This window comes from Heptranchias perlo, chromosome 40 (assembly GCF_035084215.1).
Source record: "Heptranchias perlo isolate sHepPer1 chromosome 40, sHepPer1.hap1, whole genome shotgun sequence".
Lineage (NCBI taxonomy): Eukaryota > Metazoa > Chordata > Chondrichthyes > Hexanchiformes > Hexanchidae > Heptranchias > Heptranchias perlo.
The window spans coordinates 5,022,195-5,048,402 of record NC_090364.1 but is presented as its reverse complement, the minus strand read 5'-3'; the positions used below and the strand labels follow the sequence as shown (position 1 = coordinate 5,048,402).

The 26,208-nt window shown below is 46.4% G+C and overlaps 1 protein-coding gene across 2 annotated transcripts in view; it reads left to right on the top strand.

Moving 5' to 3' along the window:
• ppfia3 (PTPRF interacting protein alpha 3) overlaps window positions 1-26,208 on the top strand; it is a 97,109-nt gene that overhangs the window by 3,189 nt on the left and 67,712 nt on the right. For both annotated transcript variants that reach the window (XM_067974453.1, XM_067974452.1), the window contains exon 2: window positions 7,362-7,706. In XM_067974453.1, the coding sequence (XP_067830554.1) occupies window positions 7,473-7,706 (234 nt within the window). In that variant the 5' untranslated portion in view covers window positions 7,362-7,472. The remainder of the gene's footprint in view (window positions 1-7,361; window positions 7,707-26,208) is intronic.

Sequence of the window (26,208 nt, the reverse complement as noted above, 5' to 3'; positions counted from 1 at the left end):
CCTCCCGGGTGGATGTGAGAGATCCCACGCTACTATTTCGAAGAGGAGCAGGAGCATGCGTTCTCCCTGGTGTGCTGGCCAATATTTATCCCTCAACCAACATCACCAAAAAAAACAGATTATCTGGTTATTATCACATTGCTGTTTGTGGGACCTTGCTGTGCGCAATTTGGCTGTCGTGTTTCCTACATTGCAAGAGCGACTACACTTCAAAAGTACTTCATTAGCTGTAAAACGCTTTGGGATGCTTTGAGGTCGTGAAAGGCGCTATATAAATGCAAGTTCTTTCTTTCTTTAACTAAGGTATGTGGCTGAAGATGTGGACGAGGAGGTGGATTTTGAAGGTGGGTAGAGATGTAGCAAGGCAGAGGGTTTCAGGGAGAGAATTCCAGAGTGTTGGGACGGGTTGGCTGAAGGCTTTGCCATCATCATAGAGCGGAGGGAGGGGGAATTGAACAAAGGACCGGAGTCCGGAAGAGTGCAGGATGTGAGCAGGGATGCAGGACCGGGATGAGGTGCTGGAGGAATTTGATGAGCAGAGGGATAGGGTGCCAAAGGAGGTAGGCAAGGCCAGAACATAGTATAGGATAGATGGTGATACTTCCATATAATTATCCCAGTTGAACTGTGAAAAAACCCCTGAGCAGCAGTTATAGGTTTTGTCTTTCCAAACTTGAGTTGTGCTTGAAGAAAGTTTTTTGAGCTAAATAGGACCAGGGTGAAAACCTATGGCCACCAGTACATCATTGGGTGTGGTAGCAGTGGAAGCAGTTTGAGATGATGAACTGGGACTAACACAAAATTGAAGTGTTTTGGCATGTGTGACTTTTCCTGTATAATACTGATGTGATATAAAAGTCTTGCATCTCGTCCCATCTGTCACGTGCAAAGTCTGTATCACATTTGCACCTGATTGGTGCAAGAAATCCTAACTGAAGACCTGTAAAAAGTGTAAAATAGCGAGAGGACAGTGAAGAAAAAAACCAAGGTGCTTCACAATCCGTGGAATTACTTTTGTTGTTATGTAGACAAACCAATTTGGACATAGCAAGATCCCACAAACAACAAATGGGATCAGTGACTAGTTAATCTGTTTTTTGATGACTTCCTGCTCTTCTAATGGTATTGTAGGATGTTTTACATCCACCAGACAGGCAAGCAGTGCCTCAGTTTTAATATCTGAAAGGCAGCGCCTCTGATGCTGCAGCACTCCCTCACCAGTGCAGTGAAACGTTAGCCTAGATTATATGCTCAAATCCTTCTGACTCAGAGCGGAGTGCCACCAACCGTGCCAAGCTGGTACTAATTTCCTGTTCATTTCTGTGACCCAAGAGGAGGAGATAGGGCAACTGCCAATGTAGAGAATCTTCCCTGAGCAACAGCAATTAGCATTAACTTGACCTCAGGATGCTCAGATCTCTTAACAAGTACTCGTTCAAGGGACAGACTAGGTTCAATGCAGCTTCACTTCAACGTCCATTCCATGTTTCAGACACCAGACTATTCACGAGCAACACTATGGGAGATTGCCTAGTGACAGCGCAGGATCAGTTTGGTGTAGAACCTGTTTTGCTGATGCATCTGCATCTTGAAGCAGTCAAGTGGAATGAAGTGCTTTGGGGAGAAGTTGCACAACTGTGCATTTGTGCTTGCGATTAGCAGCACTGTGCGTTCTCAGTCATAGTCACGCGGTCTGAGGGAGTGAGTGAACACGTGCGGGCTCTCGCACCTCTTTGTGCGCTTGGTGTTGGCAAAGCATTCAGGGGGCACACCATATACTTGCCCTTGGGTGGAGGATGATGCCTCACTTGGAGACGAGCAGGGAGGGTTTGGGAGACCAAATGAGACGAGCACAACCCAATCCAGACCCCACGCCCCTGTTAAATGTCAAAGTAATTTGCCACCATCGAGAAGCAAATAGAAAGGATCTATGTAAGTGTCTTCTGAAAACACTGCTGTTTGCAATAACGGGCCAGCATAAGATGGTTTTTGCAGTACTTAGTGTTGAAGAATCACTATCAGGCATGTGTAGAAGCAGTAGAACAGCATTCGGTGTGTTCATTACTCTGATATGCACTATCAGCCACCTTATGCTCTATCTGTCCATGTGGCTGCATCCCACCTCATCACACTGACAAAACAGCCTCTAATGAAATGAATGAGGAAGTGTGTCCTTGCATAGGACTTGTTTGTTTATACCCCTCTCCCACCCACCATTCTCTGACCCATGAGGCCCTGTTCATGTCGCTCGTCACAAACGGTGTCACAGGGAACTGTCCTTCTGACTGTTTTATTTTCTCCTTCCTTTCTATTCTTGCCTGTTGTTTTTTTTCTTAAGTTTGTTTTTTTTTCTATGTATTTTTATTGGTGAATCTTTTTATAGTCACCAGGGTGAAAAATGCCAAGTGTTGGGGATGGAAAATATTTCCAATTTTGGCACTCTGTTAGTGTCTAGGTTTCGTAGGTCAGGTACAGGCCGGGTTAGATACAGAGTAAAGCTCCCTCTGCACTGTCCCATCGAACACTCCCAGGGCAGGTACAGCACAGGTTAGATACAGAGTAAAGCTCCCTCTACACTGTCCCATCAAACACTCCCAGGGTCAGGTACAGCACGGGTTAGATACAGAGTAGAGCTCCCTCTACACTGTCCCATCAAACACTCCCGGGGTCAGGTACAGCACGGGTTAGATACAGAGTAGAGCTCCCTCTACAAAGTATCATCAATTTTTGGTAATTCTCCCAATATCAGATGAGCACCAGTCAGTCCAGTAAAGATTGGGAGAGTGGTGGTTCATGCTAATCTGATGGTCATATTGATGGAACACAATGTGCACAGCTGGCAGGATATAATTGTTCCACTCTACATTGTATCTCCACTTGCTGTATCCTGTTTACCTACTGACATTTTGAACAAATGCATCATTTTCTGTCATTCAATTTTTAATCATCAGTTATCACCTGCAATTTTAATGATACTTTACTCCAGTTGAATGTAGTGAGACATGACACACGTGCAGTGTCTGTAAAATGATACAATAGAAAAAGCAGTCATTCATTTCAAGTGGGTTTCGCTGACCGACATTGGCTCCTGATCCGGCAAAGCCTCGATTTTAAAATTCTCATCCTTGTTTTCAAGCCCCTCTATGGCCTCGCCCCTCCCTATCTGTGTAACCTCCTCCAACCCTCCGAGATCTCTGCGCTCCTCCAATTCCGGCCTCTTGTGTATCCCCCGATTTTCATCGCTGCATCTCTCTCCTCCTTTAAGACGCTCCTTAAAACCTGGTTGACCAAGTCCTGTCCTAATATCTCCTTATGTGGTTTGTGTCAAATTTTGTTTGATAAACACTCCAGTGAAGCGCATCGAGCCCTTTTACTATGTTAATGGCACCATAAAAATGCAAGTTATTATTGTTGAGTATAAATCGAGTCATAAGTAAGAACGGGGCAGCTGTGAGCTGCCCAAGGGGAGCCAAGCTCCATGTTGCAGTTGTGTCATAGTTCAGTGCACGCCTAGGTAAGTACTAGCCAATCCCATGTTCTCTCCCTCCCTCCTACCACCCTCCCAAGATACCAGAAATATGAAGTGGAGGATAGAGGAGAGACACTATGGTATTCAATGTATAAAGGTTTGCAAGGTGACACTGAGCTCTTTGAAGCCAAATATGTAAGTGATTAAGGAAAGGGAGAGGCAAGTCGGAGTTCAGTCTTGTAGGTATTCCCGTGTTTTACAACATGTTTGTTTTCATTATCATGTTTCGTCAAACTCCCAGCAAATAAAAATGAAGTTGAATTTTCCCACCCACTAGCTGCTGTGGGTCACACAAAGCGGCTAACTTGCTCCCCAGATACATCGAGACAAACTACCTGAGAGAGAGGGAAGGAGAGGCTGTTACTATCGTTCCACACCCATCGTCACTTTTTGTCTTGTGAACGAAGATCTCTAAGGCTAAGAATTGGATAAAACTCCCCTAACCGATGCCAAGTCACTATCCGTACATTCCCTATTTACCCCTCTCCCTCCCTGTGGCTGTTGTCTCAAATCTCAACCACCCGTCCATTTGCAGGGAATTGTTGGCACCTATGCTCTGCTACGTTGGTCGGTCTGCCTCTCCCCTTGGGTTGGTCCCTCTGTTCCCAACAATACACTTCCAGGGTGGTCACAGTTTGTTCATTATTGTCTCAATTGGTCAACGACCCTTCTCCCTCAGCTGGGACTGTTACCTCACTCTGTCCTTCCATCCCCACCTCTGCACTTAGCTGGGGGGCTGTTGCCTTGTTCACCCCTTGTTCGACTGACTCCTCAGTTAGAATCAAACCAAAAAAAGCTTTATAGGCGTTTGGGAGGGTATTGCTGCTTTATTTTTTTTCCCCATCCCATTTCCTCATCCTATAAAGGAAATTTAAATAAAAAAGGATTTTGGAATGACATGGGTTGTGAGCAAACGTGCACACGGTACAAAACCTGACGTGGCAGAGTGAAGCAGTTGAGCGCAGAACAGATGGTGTCTTTTGAGGTGGCAGTGGCAGTTTATCAAGGTTGAACACTGGTACATCTCTCATTGTGTGTGTGTGTGTGTGTGTCTGGCGCGCGTCTGTGTGTGCGTGTCGTGTGTGCGTCATTGTCGTGTGCGGCTCACCGTTGTCACGTGTCGTCATATAATTAAAGTAAGTGAGAAAGCTTAACCGGAGGGCTTATCAAAATATTAATTATCACACAGTTACTGAGAGACCTGCAGGGCTTGTGAGCAAGGAGTCTCCAAATAAAAAGGATCAGAGACTGTGTGAAATGTATCTGCACAGAATTCTCTCCCTCAGAGCGCTGTCCTCCTGCAGCCCGGGCTGGCGTCTCTGCTGCCGCTTGCAACTGGGCAGTGAAGTCAAAAACTACGCAGAACTGGAGCAGAGTCACTCGTGGCCAATTCTTCGGACTCTCTGAGCAAGCCCTGCCTGTTGCTCCGTTTATCCTACGTTGTGTCCCATTCCTCTGAATGGAGAAGTGTCAGCGATGGGTTTTCCCCCAACCCCCAGCTAGTTTAGGGGATTGAGTGGTTGAATCACAGAATGATACAGCCCAGAAGGAGGCCATTCGGCCCATCATGCCTGTTCCTGCTCCCTGAAAGAGCTATTCAATTAGTCCCACTCCCCCTGCTCTTTCCTCATAGCCCTGCAAATTTTTCCTTTTTAAGTATTTATCCAGTTCCCTTTTGAGAGTTATTATTGAATCTGCTCCCACCGCCTTTTCAGGCAGCGCATTCCAGATCGTAACAACTCGCTGCGTAAAAAAAAAAATCCCCGTCCCACCCCGTTTTTTTTTTCCAATTATCCTAAATCTGTGACCTCTGGTTACCGACCCTCCTGCCAGTGGAAACTGTTTTTCCCTCTCTACTCTTTCGAAACCCCTCATAATTTTGAACGCCTCTATTAAATCTCCCCTTTACCTTCTCTGCTCTAAGGAGAACAATCCCAGCATCTCGAGTCTCTCCACATAACTGAATTTCCACATAACTGAATTCCCTCATCCCTGGTACCATTCTAGTAAATCTCCTCTGCACTCCCTCCAAGGCCTTGACATCCTTCCTAAAGTGTGGTGCCCAGAATTGGACACCACACTTTAGGTCTAACCAAGGATTCATAAAGGTTTACCATAACTTCCTTGCTTTTGTACTCTATGCCTCTATTTGTAAAGCCAAGGATCCCGTATGCTTTTTTTAGCAGCTTTATCAACCTGTCCCGCCACCTTCAAAGATTTGTGTACCTACACCCCCAGGTCTCTCTGTTCCTGCAAAATTTTACCATTTAGTTTATACTGCCTCTTCTCATTCTCCCTACCAAAATGCATCACTTCACACTTCCCTGCATTACATTTTATCTGCCATGTGTCTGCCCATTTCACCAGATGTCCTCCTGAAGTCTGTTACTATCCTCCTCACTGTTTATTACATTTCCAAGCCTTGTGTCATCTGCAGGATTTGAAGTTATGCCCTGTACACCCAAGTCCAGGTCATTAAAATACATTGAGCCACACAGACCAGGAGAGTTCCCAACTCAATCCAGGTCTGGACTGCATCAGTTTATCTCAACTGGTGCGGTAGGGTTGCCAACACTCCTGGAGTCTCCTCGGAGTTAAAGATTAATCTCCCGGACACTCCAGTGAGCGACCGGTGAGGAAAACCACAGGGGGCATTTTCTTCTGACGTTCCACTCTGGCTTGATGCTTTTTTTCCCTCTGGTAGTGGTGAAAAGGGGGAAAGGATGGACCCAGTACGATCTCTGTGTGTGTGTGTGTGTGTGTGTGTGTGTGTGTGCACTGCTGCTTCAAGTGGATTCAATCTGGTGTTACCTATGTAAACACAGCTGTCGTCATGAGCTCAGCTGGATCGGCTTGGAATTGCTAACTCTGAATCCCTAGAAACGTGTGACCTGGCTTCTTTGTTGGGCTGGTGGACTAAGGCACTGTTTAGGAGTCCAATTCTGGCCTCTTGCGCATCCCGGATTTTCATCGCTCGACCATTGGCGGCCGTGCCTTCAGCTGCCTAAACCTGTCCGCCCCTCTACCTCTCCTCCTTGAAGACGCTCCTTAAAACCTACCTCTTTGACCAAGCTTTAGGTCACTTGTCCTAATATCTCCTTATGTGGCTCGATGTCAAATTTTGTTTGATAAATGCTCCTGTGATGCGCCTTGGGACGTTTTACTGGGTTAAAGGCGCTATATAAATGCAAGTTGTTGCCTCAAAAGAGGCAAAGGAGTTAGAGAGGCAGAGGGAGGGAATTCCACTGTGGGATTTCAGATGGGTTGTGAAGGAACTTTAGCTTTTAAGGTCACCCCACTCCCATTTTCCAAGCTGCGATGCAGACCGATCACCTCACTAATTCTCGCTGTAAAGATTCAACTCCGGTGCTCTAGCAATCTAGGATGTAGGGTTTGCCGTGCTGAGTTCCAGTTGCCAAGTTTGCAGTCGGCTACGGCGGTGAACGGAGTCAGTAACCTTGACAGCCATAATTTGCCGGCGCAAGCAGCAGCCCCGTTGGCCATTTCAAGAGAAACACAGGAGCCTTGTTCTGAGCCAGTGGGAGCAATTTCTGTGACGTCCTCAAGTTACATGATTCTGAGTTCCAGTAACTTATGAAATCATGAAACATTTCTTGCATTTTCTGGAATGTAGTGAATTTCTGATCTTGCGTATCAACATACAAATATAAAACTAATAGTCCTAGCTATGGGGAAAGAGTGTGGGTGGGGCTAATTGGATTGCTCTTTCAAAGAGCTGGCATAGGCATGATGGGCCGAATGGCCTCCTTCTGTGCTGTATGATTGTATGATCTCCTTTCATTAATATTTTTGATTGTTTCTGTCTTTTTAGCACTGTTCCCCGCACACGTTGACTGGGAAATTGTCCATTACTCTTCTGTTCCCGCTGCCACTGGCTGCCGTCGTATCTCTTGAGTTTTTCCAATGGTCTAACCCGGGCAAGATGATGTGCGAAGTGATGCCGACCATTAACGAGGACAACCGAAGGGGCTCTCAGTATGGGTCGGACGATGCCAACTTTGAGCAGCTCATGGTGAACATGCTGAACGAGCGCGAGCGGCTGCTGGAGAGCCTGCGGGAAACCCAGGAGAGCCTGGCCGGGGCCCAACTCCGCCTGCGGGAACTTGGGCACGAGAAGGAGTCCCTGCAGCGACAGCTCAGCATCGCGCTACCGCAGGTACGAGAAACCCTTTCACGTCTTGAGGTCATTGGACAGGCCACCAGACTAAACTGCACAATGGTGGGTCGGTGATGGACAGTTGTGTGTGTTTTTTTTTCATGTTTTCTAAAACTACTATGAAGTTACGTTTAAACTTGTATAGAACCTTGGTCAGACCACATGTGGAGTACTGTGCACAGTTCAGGTCTCCATGTTCTGAAAAGGATATGGAGGCACTGGAGAAGGTGCAAAAAAGATTTACAATGATGATACCACAATGGAGAAGTTATGCCTATCAGGAAAGACTGAACAGGCTTGGGACTCTTTTCTCTAGAAAAGCAAAGGCTGAGGGGTGGCCTAAAAGAGGTTTTTAAGATTATGAAGGGGTTCGATAGGGTCGAGGTAGAGACAATGTCTCCACTCATGGGGGAGACCAGAACTAGGGGCCATAAATATAAGAGAGATATTAATAAACCCAGTAGGGAATGCAGGAGAAGCTTCTTTACCCAGCGAGAATGTGGAGCTCGCTACCGCAAGTAGTAGTTGAGGTGAACAGCGTAGATGCATTTAAGGGAAAGCTAGATAAACACATGAGGGAGAAAGGAATAGAAGGTTGTACTGATAGGGTTAGATGAAGAGAGGTGGGAGGAGGCTCGTGTGGAGCATAAACACCGGCATGGACCAGTTGGGCCGAATGACCTGTTTCTGTGCTGTAAATACTATGTAATTCTATGTAATTATGCATGTATGTGTACATTCACCTATAGGAACAGGAGAAAGCCATTCAGCCCCTCGAGCCTGTTGCGCATTCAATGAGATCATGGCTGATCTGTATCTTAACTCCATTTACCTGCCTTGGTTCTGTAACCCTTAATACCCTTGCCTAACAAAAACCTCTCAATCTCAGTTTTGAAATTTTCAACTGACCCCCATCCTCAACAGCTTTTGGGGGAGAGAGTTCCAGATTTCCACTCCCTTTTGTGTGAAGAAGTCTTTCCTGACATCACATTATATATTTTATGAAATCATTTTATGATTTAAGGGTACACCATTATATTTTATGAGGTCTTTGTATATTTAGGTGTACATTAACATCCATATTCTATGAGTGTGCATTCCCCATATGGTATCAGGAGCTTCAGTTACGTGGAGAGACTAGACAAGCTGGGATTGTCCTCCTTAGAACAGAGAAGGTTAAGGGGAGATTTAATAGAGATGTTCAAAATTATGAAGGGTTTTGATAGAGTAGATAGGGAAAAACTATTTCCACTGACAGGAGGGTCGGTAACCAGAGGGCACATGTTTAGGGTAATTGGCAAAAGAACCAGGGGGGAGGTGAAGAAAACCATTTTTACGCAGCAAGCAGTTATGACCTGGAATGCTCTGCCTGAAAGGGTGATGGAAGCAGATTCAATGGTAACTTTTAAAAGGGAATTGGATAAATACTTGAAATGGAAAAACTTGCAGGGCTATGGGAAAAGAGCAGGGGAGTGGGACTAATTGGATAGCTCTTTCAATGAGCCAGCACAGGCACGATGGGCCGAATGGCTGTAAGATTCTATGATTCTATACACAGTTTATGAAGTCACAGTGCGCTGTGACTGCATAGTGTCTGTGAGAGGAAATTACCTTCACACAGGTGTTACTCCAAACACAGGTCTGTCTGGAGAGGATCAGTGTGCTTCTCCAACTAGACTTTCGAGCCACTGGGGTCAATTCGGAGAATTCAGACCCAGCTTCATGCCTCTTGAAGGCGCCTTTCATAACCATCAACTATTTGTGCTTCTCACAGTGGAGGGTGTCATAAACAATTTGGGGGAAGGTACTCTTTAAATTTAATATAAAACTCAGTGATGACACTAAGTAATGTGGCCAACACTAACTTGCATTTATATCGCGCCTTTAACATAGTAAAACGTCCCAAGGCGCTTCACAGGAGCGATTATCAGACAAAATTTGATAGCGAGCCGCATAAGGTGATAATAGGACAGGTGAAGTCAAAGAGTTTGGTTTTAAGGAGCGTCTTGAAAGAGGAGAGCGAGGCGGAGAGGAATAGGGAGGGAATTCCAGCGCTTAGGACCTAGGCAGCTGAAGGCACGGCCACCAATGGTGGAGCAGTGGAATTCGGGGATATGCAAGGGGTCGGAATTCGAGGAGCGCAGGGATCTCGGAGGGTTGTAGGGCTGGAGGAGTTTACAGAGCTAGGGTGGGAAACGTAGCAGAGATTAGTATTGGATCAGTTTAGCAGATGGGCTAAGGAATGCAGATGGATGTTAATGTAGGTAGCTGTAAGGCTATGCATATTGGAACAGGAAGCATGAGGCACATGTGTTTGCTTGGCAGTGACATCTTGATCAGGTTGGCTGGGTTGCTGAGGGGGCTTGTCTCCTCTCACAAGTTCATGTGTCGGCTCAGCAGCCGGGCAAGGAAGAGGCAAGCACATCTGCATTTGGTCGACAGGTGTTGCGTTTTGGATCCCAGTTAATTTTTCTCTTTATTTTCTTTTCTCTCTCTGTGCAGTTTCAACAAGCTGCTAAAGTGGCATTCGCCTTGGTGAATGGCTTTCTGCCAACTGACTCTGTCTGTAGCAAGCTGCTCCCAGGATTCCACACTGATCTCTCCGTTCTGTATGTTCCTTTTCAATGCCACGGAGTTTAAGATAGTGGAGACAGTCTGGAGGTAGAAGTTTCAAGATCTTAGCTGTGGTAGCCAAGACTCACAGCCATGGAGACCTGCCTTAAGTCTTGATTTTCAGTCCAAATTCACCCCATACTTACTTCTAGCAGTAGCAAAAGCTGAGCATGTCTTCCTCTGTCGATGAAACACTTTGTCCAGCATAATTGTAAATTGGGTTGGTGTCCACTCGTAAAGTGTCAGCTTGGTTCAGTGGTAGATGTTCATGGATTCAAGTGGCACTCCAGGACTTGAGCACAAAATCTAGCCTGACACTCCGGTTCGGTACAGAGGGGATGCTGTCGGAGGTGCCGTCTTTTGATGAGATGTTAAATCCTCTAGGGTTGAAGTAAAAGACCCCATGGCACAATTCGAAGAAAAACAGGGAACTTCTCCCCGGTGTCCTGGCCAATATTTATCCCTCAACCAACATCACTAAAACAGATTAATTGGCCATTCATCTGTTTATGCGACCTTGCAGTGTGTAGGTTGGGTGTCACGTTTACCTAATAGCAACTGTGACTGTACTTCAAAAGTAATTCAGTAACTGTTGAAGTGCTTTGGGACATCGTAAGGTTGTGACAGACGCTATATAAATGCAAGTTGTTTCTTTTTTAAAGGTGGAGAAGGTTTTATGTGTGATTATTGGCTGTTCGCTGAAGATACTCAATCATAGAATTACATAGAATGTACAGCACAGAAACAGGCCATTCGGCCCAACAGGTCCATGCCGGTGTTTATGCTCCACACGAGCCTCACGGATCAGTGTGAAGCAGTTATCAACAACCCTATCAAGTATGGGGATACATCTCAAGGGCATTTGATTAAAACTAGTTACTTTAATCCTGTGTTCATATAAACTTCTTGACTGTGTGTCGGTTTCTTTGGTGGAATTTGGACCTTGGATGTTGCATCTGAGCCGGGACAAAAGAACAAAAGGTTTTCTTTCCTGGTTATTCTTGCTGCCCCTCTTTACCAGTCCATAAATAATACGATGAATGAGATGAAGGGAGAGTGAGGTTTTTTTTATAAAAAGAGCAGCAGCCATTTGGAGTATGAAATTTTTACATCATCGTTAATTATGACCACCTCGAATGAAAATTTTACAATAAGTGCCTCATTATACAAAGCGCCAGTCTTTAGCCAGGCATGTTGGAAATAAAACTTTTGTTTTATGGTCGACAGAAAAATGTTTTATCCAGTTCAGAAAACCAAAGGAACGTTTTGCTCAGCGATGATGAGCAGTAAGTCCTATAACTGTAATTTGAGCACCCATCCATCAACAACTTGCATTCATGTAGCGCCTTTAACGTAGTAAAACATCCCAAGGGGCTTCACAGGAGCGATTATCAAACAAAAATTGACACCAAGCCACATAAGGAGATAGTAGGACAGGTGACCAGAAGCTTCGTCAAAGAAGTCAGTGTTAAGAAGCGTCTTAAAGGAGGAGAGAGAGGTAGAGAGGCGGGGAGGTTTGGGGAGGGAATCCCAGAGCTTAGGACCCAGGCAGCTGAAGGCACGGCCGCCAATGGCGGAACGATGAAAATCAGCGATGCGCAAGAGGCCGGAATTGGAGGAGCGCAGAGATCCCGGAGGGTTGTAGGGCTGGAGGAGGTTATAGAGATAGGGAGGGACGAGGCCATGGAGGGATTTGAAAACAAAGATGAAAATTTCAAAAGGACATTGTTGTACTGAGGAGGTTCAGAATAACTTGACAATGATGATACTGAGACTTCGAACTTACATCTATATAGTGCCTTTCATGTACATCCCAAAGCCTTCCATAGCTAATTAGTTATTTTTAAGGTGCAAACACAACAGCCAATTTGCACACAGCAAGGGCCCACAGGCTTCAAATAAGATGACTGACCAGTTTAATCTTTTCTTTTGGTGCTGTTGGCTGAAGGTGTAATGTTGGCCAGGACACTGGGGAGAACTCCCCTGCTCTTCTTCGAAATAGTGGCCGTGGGATCTTTTACGTCCACCTGAGAGGGCAGACAGGGCCTCAGTTTAACGTCTCATCCGAAAGACAGATCACGGACTCTACCCTGCACGTTTAGTCAATTGAAGAGAAAATGTTGCATAAATACTCCCAGATCCTCAAAGACAAACGAGCAAACTCCAGGATAACTCTTCTCTTCTCTTTCCATCCCCCTCCCCAAAACTATTCAACCCACTTTTGCTGCCTATTGCACGTGATGTCCAGCCCCAGTGGAGTTTTTGAATTTCTCGCGTGATACCTATTGCTACAATCGTCAGTCCTGTTCCCAAGGTTGGATCACTGGAGGCATGTAGCAAGTCCGTTGGCAGCGGAGGGGAAACAGGTTGGCGTTTTAGCTGCAGTCCTGGATCTGACAGGCGATCTCCACTCTGTGTGTTGGTTTGACTTTTTTAAGGTGCTGACAGAGCAGCTATGTATTCCTCGCAATTTCTGTTTCTATTTAAGCATTTGCAGTATTTTAAATTTATTTTTATCTGTACTACTTATCCAAGCTCTTGCTTTTTAAGGGGGTAATCAAATCAAAGATTGCTTTTGCTAGGCCTGTTCCCTATATCTGCAGATACCTCTTTCCTGATCTATAGTCTTAGGTTGAGATGTTAAACCGAGGCCCCGTCTGCCCTCTCAGATGGACGTAAAAGATCCCACAGCCACTATTTAGAAGAATATTTCTGATTAATATTTACCCCTCAGTCAACATCACCTAAAAACAACTGGGCACATATTTCATTGCTGTTTGTGGGATCTTGCTGTGCATAAATTGACTGCCGCATTTCTTACATTACAACCGTGACTACACTTCAGAAGCACTTCATTGGCTGTAAAGCGCTTTGGGAAATCTTGAGGTCGTGAAAGGCGCGATAGAAATGCAAGTTGTTTTTGTTTATGAAATTTGAACCGTGCCCCCTCGCTCTGTGCTCGCAATCCCAGTCACATGAACATTATCAATGCTTCTCGACGCTCTCCGTGAAGACGTGGATCATGTCACCCCCTCAGTCATTTACCCAGTAAAAACACATTTAGCTTTGCGGTTCTTTCCTTCTAATTTGGAACTCGAATTCCTTGAACTATCTTTACTACTCTTCTCTGAATGCTGTTCGATGCATCAACGTCCTTTTTAAAGGTAGGATGTTTGCTCACAGCCTTCCAAGTGTAACCACACCACTGATCTATGCAAGATTAGAATGACTTGCTTCAACCTGTAGCCAAATACTCTCCCAACGTTTGATTGGTGTTGCTGATGACAGCTTCGTGTTGACGGGAAACGTTCCATGAATTCTCTATAATCACAACCAGATCATTTTCCTTTTCCATCTTTGGTAACGAACCAGGTCCCTCCATCACCACCAATCCCATTTCTCAATTGTTGCGTCTTTCGAATTATAGTTGGCACCCGGGCTCCAGCACACGAGGTCTCTTGGATTTCCTTCTGTTCAGGATCTGGATGCTTGTGCCCAGTTCCTTTCATTTTGAGTCACGTTCTCGCAAGATTATTAAGAATTGTCAGATTGATAATTGGCACTAACTTGCAGTTGATTACTGAGAAATTATCTTGCGCGTTGTGCATTAATGTCGGTAACCTGTCTGGTGTCAATTGCTTTGGAACTAGTACAGATGACTGCCTACTCTAGCACTAAGTTACAGGGATCGGTAGGTCCCAGGTTCGAAGCCCCATCTGTGCTGAGTTTCGCTGAACTTAAAACAAGGCAGCGGTTGGGACAATACAATTGGTCACATTGCCCCTGAGCTAAGGAAGGAACAAGTGAGCCAGGGCTGGCAACGCATGGATTGCTGCTGTGTGTGTATGCGGACCATGGGCGAGGACGGGGTCAGGGTGGGCTGTGATGCCCTCCAAAGCGGAATAGCCCTCCCGACACTCCCTGAGTACTTGCACATGAAGAATGGCAGGTGCCCATGGCATCGCCCCCTGGCGCTGATTGCCACCCAGTGGAGGAGAGGGCGATCTGATTGATGTGGATGCAAATTACTGTAGGGAGCAGATTGTCACCCAGCCTGGGAGCTGTGATTATAGCAACAGCTCAGAGTGGCTTAATCTGCCCACGCAGTGATGGTGTTGGTCCTGCATGATGCATGCTGACTGTGGGATGCAAGTCTGGAGCGATCATGACAATTGTTTCTCTTGGAAGCGTTTGAATGTGAGGGCAGTGACGCTAAAGCCCTCCCAAATACAGGATCTGGGTGGAGACCCGTGTTATCAGGAGAAGCGGGAAGTGACAAAGGGAACATTGCGGATGATAGAGGTCGATGCTTGGGGACAAAAGAGATTTGAGCACACGATCTTGGCTGACGCCCCCAGTGCAGTACCAAGGGATGAGACGTAAAAGATCCCACGGCACTATTTCGAAGAAGAGCAGGGGAGTTCTCTCCGGTGTCCTGGCCGATATTTATCCCTCAACCAAGATCACTAATAAAAAGATTATCTGGTCATTATCGCATTGCTGTTTGTGGGAGCTTGCTGTGCGTAAATTGGCTGCCACGTTTCCTACATTACAACAGCGATTACACTTCAAAAGTACTTCATTGGCTGTAAAGCACTTTGAGACATCCTGAGGTCGTGAAAGGTGCTATAGAAATGCAGGTTCCTCTTTCCTTTGGGCAGAAACGAGCTCTTCTGTTTCCTGGAAAACTCTTTGTAAATCTCAGTTCAAGTCCATGTTGGTATCGCCATGTAACAAATACAATGTTCCCATTCAGAAATTCCAGGCTCAGCCAACAGATCATTGATAAAACCCCGAATACAAGGAATAGAACCGTCAGTTCAGAAGTCGCGGGTTGGCCAAAATGTGGAAATGACCTTGTAACAAAGAAACAAACAAAAGCAGATCGAGTGAACCAAGATACTAATAGCGGTCTATATGTTGGACTAATTATTATTCTTGATCTGGCCTGGGTCGTCCACTGGTCTTTCATCTCCTGGGACCTGGGTTCCAATCCAACCCAAAGAGATGATGAATATCTGTTCTATCGGCTGCCTGCCAACTCCTTGTGTGAAATGGGTTTGGAAAGTCTGCACCTTCGGATTTGGTAAGTCTGAACCCAGTCCAAAGTAGGCATGGATCCAGGGCACAGAACGCTCCCTAAATTTGCTGCTGAATCGGCAGAGGACTGGGAAACTGCTGTGAGGTCGGGGGAGTGTAACGAGAGTTTGCTTCTAACCTGTGCTGTTCCTGATCTGGGAGTGCTGAGCTACTTTAAGACTGGTGCTTGTTTACACCGGGTTTTTCCGGAGACTGGAGTCATGAGGCAGCCCTGATATTTCCATCGCTGAGTCCTAATCCCGACAGAAGACTCCGAGGGCCAATTTTTTTTTTACATGCAAACAATGACGGACAGGACAAGACCCTCTGGTCCATCCAGCCTGTCCCACACAACCGTGATACCTCGTGTATCACAACATACATGCTCCCCACCCCACCCCACCCGAAACCACGTGATCTCCTGGGAAAGGAGAAAAAACAGATTTTTAAAAACCCAGGTCAATTTGTGGGGGGAAATGATCTGGGAAATTTCCTCTCCAGGAGACCACTCTGGCCCTGATAATGCTATGCTGTACCGACCTTTTGTACGAGGTGATCTCCGCCTCAGCCGGGAACAGGAACAGGTCCAGCTCTCGCTTGAAGGAATTCAGAGAATCAACATCCATCGCACGAGCCGGCAGCCTGTTCCAGAGGCCCACTATTCTCTGGGAAAAGAACCACCTCTTGACATCTAACCTCGATCTGGCCTCATACAACTTAAAATTGTGCCCCCTGGTTTGTGGGACTATGATCCTGCGGGGGGGTGGGGAGGATTAGAGGAGCCAATTTAATAGTATAAATTGCTAGGAAATCGCAGGTGGTTGCTGGTCTCCCAGTATCCGACCTAAATCAGCTTGTGTGTGTGTGTGTCAAAGCGACCTTCGATGCTGATACAAGTCAATGGAAATAAAAAGGGGGAGAGATGTCATACAGGCTGCCAACTCGCTATCACCCGTTTTTACACCATCGCACAAAGTCGAGGTCTACCCCCAAGGTGCCGACAGTGGAAAGTGCTTTTACACCAATAAAAAAAGCATTAAAAGTCGCTCTTAAAAGTTTTCAAACAATACAATAAACGAACAGCCCTTAAAAGCAAGGGCTGCGGATTATTATTAATCTGGATTCTGTGTTGCATTGAATGTAAAAAAGAAAGAAGTAAAATGCATTTATATAGCGCCTTTCATGACCTCCGGACGTCCCAAATCTCTTTACAGCAATGAAGTACAGTCACTGTTGTAATGTAGGAAACACGGCACCTAATTTTGCGCACAAGAAAACCGCAAATACTGCAACTGTGATAATGACCACATAATCTGTTTTTTAGTGATGTCGGTTGAGGGATAAATATTGGTCAGGACACGGGGTTGGGGGGGAATCTCCCCCTGCTCTTCTTCGAAATAGTGCCACAGCGTCTTTTACATCCACCCGAGAGGGCAGGCGGGGCCTCGGTTTAACGTCTCATCCGAAAGACGGCACCTCCGACAGTGCAGCACCTCCCTCAGCACTGCACTGGACTGTAGACTTGTCCTGGGATTTGTATTAGGGTGTGGATTCAGGCGGTGATCCCACAATCCGAAGCGGCTGGAACTGGGGGGCTTGCAGCCCATGACCTTAAAATGTCCATTAAAATTAATTTATTATTAAAATTTTAGAATTACATCATAATTAAACAATTAAAGTTAGACCACACTGTTTGATGCACATTAAAATTAAGCATGGTTGGAAAATCGCAGGCTGGAAGCTGAGATGCGCTCTCTGCGAGTTCTGTTCTACTCCCCTCCCCGAATTCCCGGAATTGGGGAATTTCCCCATATTCGGAGTAAATATTTCCGGGCCTGTTTTTTTTTTGCAGCTAGTCTTTCAATTTGACTTTCTGTTCAGTGACGAGTGTAAAGGATCTAAGTGAGACATGTAGGAACCGGAGTACGGGGTTGCTGCAATTTTTTTTTTAATTGCGGATTCCACGTTTTGGTAAATAATTTCCTGTGCATGGAACGCAACAAGCAATTCGGTGTAAATTTAACAACGCGCGCTGAATCCACAGGCTCAGCAAAGCCAGGGAACTCTGTGAGGCGTGAAGGGTGTTCTCGGGACAGGGTCCATGCTGGGGCCGGCTGATTGAATGGCTTCCCTGCCTGGAGGCAGTGAACATTAAACTGCTCCTGATTGATTCCAGGACGAAGTAACCATCAGCAGGGAGGCGGAGACAGAGACAGCTTCATTCAAATACAGCAGCTTTGTCGGCAGATAAACTCTTTTTATTTTAAGAACGTACGAACAGGAGGAGGCCATTCAGCCCCTCGAGCCTGTTCCGCCATTCAATTAGATCATGGCTGATCTGTATCTTAACTCCATCTTACCTGCCTTGGTTCCATATCCCTTAATACCCTTGCCTAACAAAAATCTATCGATCTCAGTTTTGAAATTTTCAATTGACCTCCCCCCCCCCCCAGCCTCAATAGCTTTTTGGCACAAAGAGAGTTCCAGATTTCCACTGCCCTTTGTGTGACAAAGTGCTTCCTGAAATCGCCCCTGAACGGCCTAGCTCTAATTTTGAGGTTACGCCTCCCATTGTGATTAAATTAAGAGATTCCATACCCTGTGTTGTTCGGCAGATAACGTGCCCTCTGATCAAGTGTCCCTCTGGATTCTGTCTGGGATTGAAACGGGTTGTGTCGCCGGCAGTTTTCGATAAGGAAAAAGGTCTCCCCAAATGTGTCGGGCTGCATAACTCATCAGAGTGGGCTATGGTGGGCCTCGCTAGAGGACAGCATTATCCAGACTGATTCTTTTAGTGCATTTTTTTAAACAAGCAAAAAACCTTGAGCTGAAAGTGAACGTTTGCGTTATTCCTGTAACTGGAAGGAACTCGGTGGAGGTTGTTTTCATTCAGTGTAATCATGTCATCGCTATGGAAACGTGTTATTTTTTATTTCCACTGATATTTCTGGGCATGAATGATTATAAATCATGAATAATACATAGGTGGTGGGTGATTTCACTGTGCAGCGGGATGGGGTTTGAGCAGTTGCCGAGGTGGGTGAGATCTGAGTGGGCGCCGTGGTGAAGGGTCAGGCTGATCACCGCAACCGCAACAACAACAATTTGCATTTATATAGCGCCTTTTTAAGGCACGTGAAATGTCCCAAAGCGCTTCATGGGAGCGTTAGCAGACAAATATTGACACCGAGCCACATGGGGAGATATTAGGACGGGGGAAGGGATGGGTTTTAAGGAGCGTCTTAAAGGAGGAGAGAGAGAGGCGGAGAGGTTTAGGGCGGGAATTCCAGAGCTTAGGGCCCAGGCGGCTGAAGGCACGGCCGCCAATGGGGGGACGAAGGAAGTGCGGGATGCGCAAGAGGTCATGGTTGGAGGAATGCCGCGATCTCGGAGGAGTGAAGGGGACGCTGGGGCAGGCGATGTTCTATGGAGTGCCATTTGATTCAGTTTAACATCGCATCGGATGATAGCAGCACAAAAGGGACATGTCACCGGTATTTTTTTTTAAATAATAAAATTGATTTAATTTTAACCCCATTCATTTTAGGATCCCTGTGGCACGCAGTGTTCCTCTGCCCTGACCCCATTGTTCTGTCCTTCTCACGAACTAGTCGAGGTTGTGACCTCTTTGCGTATGGAATCTACTGGGGAGCGCCAGCATTTCCGAGCAGCTTTATGCTGCTTCTTACCTTCCATATGCCTGTGGTGTGGAGATATAAGCAGGCGGGCCACATTTATTGCCTCGTTAGGCCCCTTAAGAAAGAACTTGCATTTATATAGCGCCTTTCACGACCTCAGGAAATCCCAAAGCGCTTTACAGCCAATGAAGTACTTTTTGAAGTGTAGTCACTGTTGTAATGTAGGAAATGCAGCAGCCAATTTGCCCACAGCAAGGTCCCACAAACAGCAATGGGACAAATGACCACATAATTTTTTTTTGTTTGATGGATAAACATTGGCCGGGACACTGGGGGAGAACTGCCCTGCTCTTCTTCGAAATAGTGTTGTGGGATCTTTTCCATCCCACCCGAGATGGCAGACAGGGCTTCGGTTTAACATCTCATCCGAAAGACAGCACACTCTGACAGTGCGGCACTCCCTCAGTGCTGTACTGGAGTGTAAGCCTGGATTTTGTGCTTAAGTCTCTGGAGTGGGACTTGAACCCACAACCTTCTGACTCGGAGGCGAGAGTGCTGCCCACTGAGCCACAGCTGACTTATTAAGAGTCATGATGTGGAGATGCCGGTGATGGACTGGGGTTGACAATTGTAAACAATTTTACAACACCAAGTTATAGTCCAACAATTTTTATTTGAAATCTACAAGCTTTCGGAGGCTTCCTCCTTCCTCAGGTAAATGTTCAGGAGCTCCTTGAAGCCTACGCATTTATACATATAGAACAATACATGGTGTTTACAGACTGCCCCTGCAACTGCCCGTTGCCAAGGCAATCACCGTGTTCAGACAGAGAGGTGTCACCTACAGAACCCCCGAATACACATTCAACAAAAAAACAAACAGGAAAAAAAACAGAGAGAGGCAGAAACATCCGGAAGGCAGAGAAAGCCAGCAAATGACCCATTATATTAAAAACAGATAGCTTTTGTTCGCTGGTGGGGTAACGTGTAGCGTGACATGAACCCAAGATCCCGGTTGAGGCCGTCCTCATGGGTGCGGAACTTGGCTATCAATTTCTGCTCGACGATTTTGCGTTGTCGTGTGTCTCGAAGGCCGCCTTGGAGAACGCTTACCCGAAGATCGGTGGCTGAATGTCCCTGACTGCTGAAGTGTTCCCCGACTGGGAGGGAACCCTCCTGTCTGGCGATTGTTGCGCGGTGTCCGTTCATCCGTTGTCGCAGTGTCTGCATGGTCTCGCCAATGTACCATGCTCTGGGGCATCCTTTCCTGCAACGTATGAGGTAGACAACGTTGGCCGAGTCACAGGAGTATGAACCATGCACCTGGTGGGTGGTGCTTTCTCGTGTGATGGTGGTATCTGTGTCGATGATCTGGCATGTCTTGCAGAGGTTACCGTGGCAGGGTTGTGTGGTGTCGTGGACGCTGTTCTCCTGAAAGCTGGGTAATTTGCTGCGAACGATAGTCTGTTTGAGGTTGGGTGGCTGTTTAAAGGCGAGTAGTGGAGTTGTGGGGAAGGCCATAGCGAGGTGTTCGTCGTCATTGATGACATGTTGAAGGCTGCGGAGAACATGGCGTAGTTTCTCCGCTCCAGGGAAGTACTGGACGACGAAGGGTACTCTGTTGGTTGCGTCCCGTGTTAGTCTTCTGAGGAGGTCTATGCGATTTTTCGTTGTGGCCCGTCGGAACTGTCGATCGATGAGTCGAGCGTCATATCCCGTTCTTACCAGGGCGTCTTTCAGAGTCTGTAGGTGTCCATCCCGTTCCTCCTCGTCTGAGCAGTCCCTGTGTATTCGCAGGGCCTGTCCATAGGGGATGGCCTCTTTGACGTGGTTAGGGTGGAAGCTGGAAAAGTGGAGCATCGTGAGGTTGTCCGTGGGCTTGCGGTAGAGTGAGGTGCTGAGGTGCCCGTCTTTGATGGAGATTCGTGTGTCCAAGAAAGAAACTGATTCTGAGGAGTAGTCCATGGTGAGCTTGATGGTGGGATGGAACTTGTTGATGTTATCGTGTAGTCTCTTTAGTGATTCTTCGCCGTGGGTCCATAGAAAGAAAATGTCGTCGATGTATCTGGTGTATAGCGTTGGTTAAGAGTCAACCACGTAGTCGACTGGAGTTGCACGTAGGTCAGACCAGATCAGGGCGGTAGGTTTCCTTCCTCGAAGGACGTGAGTGAGCCTGTTGGGTTTTTATGACAATCGGCAGCATTTGCAGTTAATTCCTCCCCCCAGGAGCCAGCCCACAAAGTACCAGATTTATTGACTTCAATTTCACAGTTTACTATGGTGGGATTTCAACTTGCGACCTCTGGATTGCTATTCCAGGACCATATTCCTCTGCACTGCTGTAGCCGTGAATGTGTTGAACATCACTTCACTGAGATTAAGTTCTTTTTAACAAGGCCCGGGATCCTCCACCCTGATACCTGTGTGTTGCTCTACGTGTCCTGTAGATCGCACAACAGTGTCTTTGCAGTTGACCTCCAGCTGCCTGCCCGCAAAGTAATCTGTCAGCCTCTGAACCTTAACAAGGCAGCTTAGGCAACAACAATAACTTGCATTTATATAGCGTCTTTAACGTAGTGAAACGTCCCAAGGCCCTTCACAGGAACTTTATCAGACAAAATTTGACACCGAGCCACATGCGATATTAGGACCAAAAACTTGGTCAAAGAGAGAAATTTTAAGGAGCGTCTTAAGGGAGGACAGAGAGGCGGGGAGGTTTAGGGAGGGAATTCCAAAGCTGAGGGCCTAGGCAGCTGAAGGCACGGCCGCCAATGGTGGAGCGATCAAAATCGGGGATGCGTAAGAGGCAAGAATTGGGGGAGCGCAGAGATCTCGGAGGGTTGTCGGGCTGGAGGAGGTTACAGAGATAGGGAGGGGGCGAGGCCATGGAGGAATTTGAAAACAAGGATGAGAGTTTTAAAATCCGGACCGGGAGCCAATATAGGTCAGCGAGCACAGGGATGATGGGAGAACGGGACTTGGTGCGAGTTAGGATACGGGCAGCAGAGCTTTGGATGAGCTGAAGTTTACGGAGAGTGGGAGGCCGGTCGGGAGAGCATTGGAAAGGGATTTTAAACTCATCTTTTACAGAGCACTGGCGTAACATGAAAATTATTCATGGAACATCACATTAATCAGTCCATGCGATACCTGTCGATATTGGAACTCTAGCTCTTATCCTGCCATATCTTGGCAGTGAGCCTAACATGACAGATTCCTGCTGCTAAATCTTGTGCTGGACCAGATAGCAAGCCCAGCAGGGCTTTCCTCTTGCACAGATAGCTGAGGTGTGCTACAAACCTGCAGACTCTTCCCTGGATCCTCTATTGAAAAGGAGTCTGTAGAGTTTTACGGTGTAGAACGAACAAAAAAAAAATAAAATCTTTTCAAATGAGCCCTCCTTCAGCCAGATCAAAGAGCAACGTTGATCTCCGAGCATGGGCTGAAGCGCCCAAGTGAGGAACTGGTTATACACTGTTTTCTTTTGTAGCAGGAAGACCCATTGCCTGCTGTTAGCTCTTGAAGATGCACACCTCAGAGCACCAGGCAATGTATGTTTTATTGGAAGTACACAGCAAGATGTTCATCAGTGCATGTGGGGAATCTGTTCCGGAAGTATGTTTCGAGGTATGTGTTTGTGTCGGGGCTTTTGTTAAGACTTGTGGTCGACTGTATACGTTCTGTTTGTTGCCTTGGGAATTCTGGGACAGTTCCAATATTGGCACCGTCGAGCGAGCAGTGACGCTGGTAACAGATTGCGCCGATTTCTGACGGTGATTCGATCTGTCGTTTGCTCAACTTTCAAAAGAGCAAAAGCCACCTGCAGCTCTCCAGCTGGCCGCATAATGTCAGAGCTGAGGAACACGGGGACTTGGGTTGTAAATAGACACCGTCCGGCGAAGCAGCCCAGCTCGGCCCAATGCAATCCAGGCCTAATCCAGCCCAACACAATCCCAATTGGACTCAATCCAGGTCTATTCCAGCCCAACAAAACCCCAATTGGACCCAATGCAGACCTAATGCAAGGAAAGAACGAACTTTCATTTACATAGCACCTTTCATGACCTCATAGTGTTTTACAGCCAATGAAGTGGCTTTTTTTGAAGTGTAGCCACTGTTGTAATGTAGGAAACGCGGCAGCCAAATTGCACACAGCAAGATCCCACAAATAGCAATGTGATAATAACCAGAACATTTTTTTTTAAGGGATGACCTGGATAACAGGGGAGAGCTCCCCTGCTCTTACAAACGAACATACGAATTGAGAGCAAGAGTAGGCCATTCAGCCCCTCGAGCCTGCTCTGCCATTTGATAAGATCATGGCTGATCTGATTGTGACCTCAACCCTACTTTCCCATCTACCTACTATAACCTTTGACTCCCTTGTCAATCTATCTAATTCAGCCTTAAAAATATTCAATCACCCTGCCTCCACTGCTCTCTGGGGAAGGAAGTTCCATAGACTCACGACCCTCGGAGAGAAAAAATTTCTCCTCATCTCCGTCTTAAATGGGAGACCCCTTATTTTTAAACTGTGGCCCCTAGTTCTAGTCTCTCCCACAAGGGGAAACATCCTCTCGGCATCCACCCCTTCCAGTCCCCTCAAGATCTTATATGTTTCAGTAAGATCACCTCTCATTCTTCTAAACTCCAGTGTATACAGGCCCAACTTGTCCAACCTTTCCTCATAAGATAACCCCCTCATCCGAGGAATCAGTCGGGCGAACCTTCTCTGAACCGCCTCCAAATAATTATATCCTTTCTTAAATAAGGAGACCAAAACTGCACACAGTATTCTAGATGTAGTCTCACCAATGCCCTGTACAACTGTAGCAAAACATCTCTACTTTTATATTCCATTCCCCTTGTAATAAATGACAACATTCCATTTGCCTTCCTAATCACTTGCTGTACCTGCATACTAACTTTTTGTGATTCATGTACTAGGACATCCAGATCCCTCTGTACCTCAGAGTTCTGCAATCTCTCTCCATTTAAATAATATACTGCTTTTCTGTTCCTCCTGCCAAAGTGGACAAGTTCACATTTTCCCACATTATACTCCATCTGCCAAATTTTTGCCCACTCATTTGACCTATCTCTATCCCTTTGCAGACCTTATGTCCTCTTCACAACTTACTTTCCTACCTACCTTTGTGTCATCAGCAAATTTAGCAACCATGCATTTGGTCCCTTCATCCAAGTCATTGATATAGATTGTAAATAGTTGAGGCCCAAGCACTGATTCCTGTGGCACTCCACTCGTTACACCTTGCCAACCTGAAAATTACCCATGTATGCCTACTCTCTGTTTCTTCGAAATAATGGCCGCGAGATCTTTTATGCCCACCCGAGAGGGCAGACGGGGCCTCGGTTTAACGTCTCACCCGAAAGACGGCACCTCCGACAGTGCTGCACTCCCTCAGTACTGCACTGGAGTGCCAGCCTAGATTTAGTGCTCAAATTCTGGAGTGGGACTCGAATCTGCAACCTTCCGATTCCGAGACATGAGTACTACCCACTGAGCCAAGGCTGACACTTATAGGCATGCTTCCATCAGCTGCTGACTGCGATGGAGCCACATGAACGAAAGTTGATATTTTCCCATTTGTAGAATATGACATTGTTTCTTCAATATTTATCTTCCAATATAAATTTGGAAATGACAGGAAAATATTACTTACATTATTGCGTCAGTCTTTGTGAAGGCTTCTGTCACGATTATACCCAGGATGAGAGTTAAGAATACGGGATTCTTGGCTTTATAAATAGAGGCATAGAGTACAAAAGCAAAGCAGTTATGCTAAACCTTTATAAATCACCGATTAGGCCCCAGCTGGAGTATTGTATCCGATTCTGGGCACCGCACTTTAGAAAGGATGTCAAGGCCTTGGAGTGAGTGCAGAGGAGATTTACCAGAATGGTACCAGAGATGAGGGAATTCAGTTATGTGGAGAGACTGGAGAAGCTGGGATTATTCTCCTTAGAGCCAAGAAGGTTGAGGGGAGATTTAAAAGAGGTGTTCAAAATTGTGTGGGGGGGTCTCGATAGAATGGATGGGGAGAAACTGTCTCCACAGGCAGGAGGGTCGGTAATCAGAGGAGGCAGATTTAAGATAATTGGCAAAAAATCTAGGGGGGAGATGAGGAGGAATGTTTTTACGCAGCGAGTTGTTACGATCTGGAACGCACTGCCTGAAAGGGTGGTGAATGCAGATTCAATAGTAAATTTCGAAAGGGAAGAAAATAAATACTTGAAAAGGAAAAATTTGCAGGGCTGTGGGGAAAGGACAGGGGAGTGAGACTAATGGGATAGCTCTTTCAAGGAGCCGGCAAAGGCACAATGGGCCGAATGGCCTCCTTCTGTGCTGTCTGATTTTATAACTGTGGAAAATGACTTTTGCGTTTAGGAAGTGTGCTTGGGATCTCCTTTTGTGGGTCCAGGACGGTGTGATTCTGGCCCTGGGCCAGTCAAGTAATGATTTGCCTGCAGCAATTTGTTCTTCAGCTTCAGAATCCAAATGACTGGGGCCCCTGTCTTGTTTTATATTCATTCATTACTCTAATTAAAAGGCCAATTTTTTTTTTATATGTGGTGTATCAGATTGGTAACTCTCTTGGATTCTGGCCATTTTGCAGACTCGATGCTCGTTACCCAAAGTGCTGCAATATTTTTTAATTCTTTATTCATCAATGTTTATTTTGCTGCAGAAAATCGTGTTATTTCAGCACAAACACCCGAGGGAACTAGCCAAGGGAAAACCGCTGATTCTGATCATACCTTTCGGCCCATCGAGCTCCTGCTGTACATTGTACCGAGCAACATCGCTTGTGCTGAGCTCAACCTCATCGCTCACTGTCTCAGCATAAACACCTCTTTACCTGGGCAATGAGCAGCCACGAAACTCATCAGGCTCTCGGTATCTCTAACCCTAACATCGCCCGTCTCCGCCCCTGCCTCAGCTCATCTGCTGCTGAAACCCTCATCCATGTCTTTGTTACCTCTAGACTCGATTATTCCAATGATCTCCTGCTGGCCTCCCATCCTCCATCCTCCATAAACTTGAGCTCATCCAAAATTCTGCTGCCCGTATCCTGATTCGCACCAAGTCCCGTTCACCCATCACCCCTGTGCTCGCTGACCTACATTGGCTCGCATTGGCAACGCCTCAA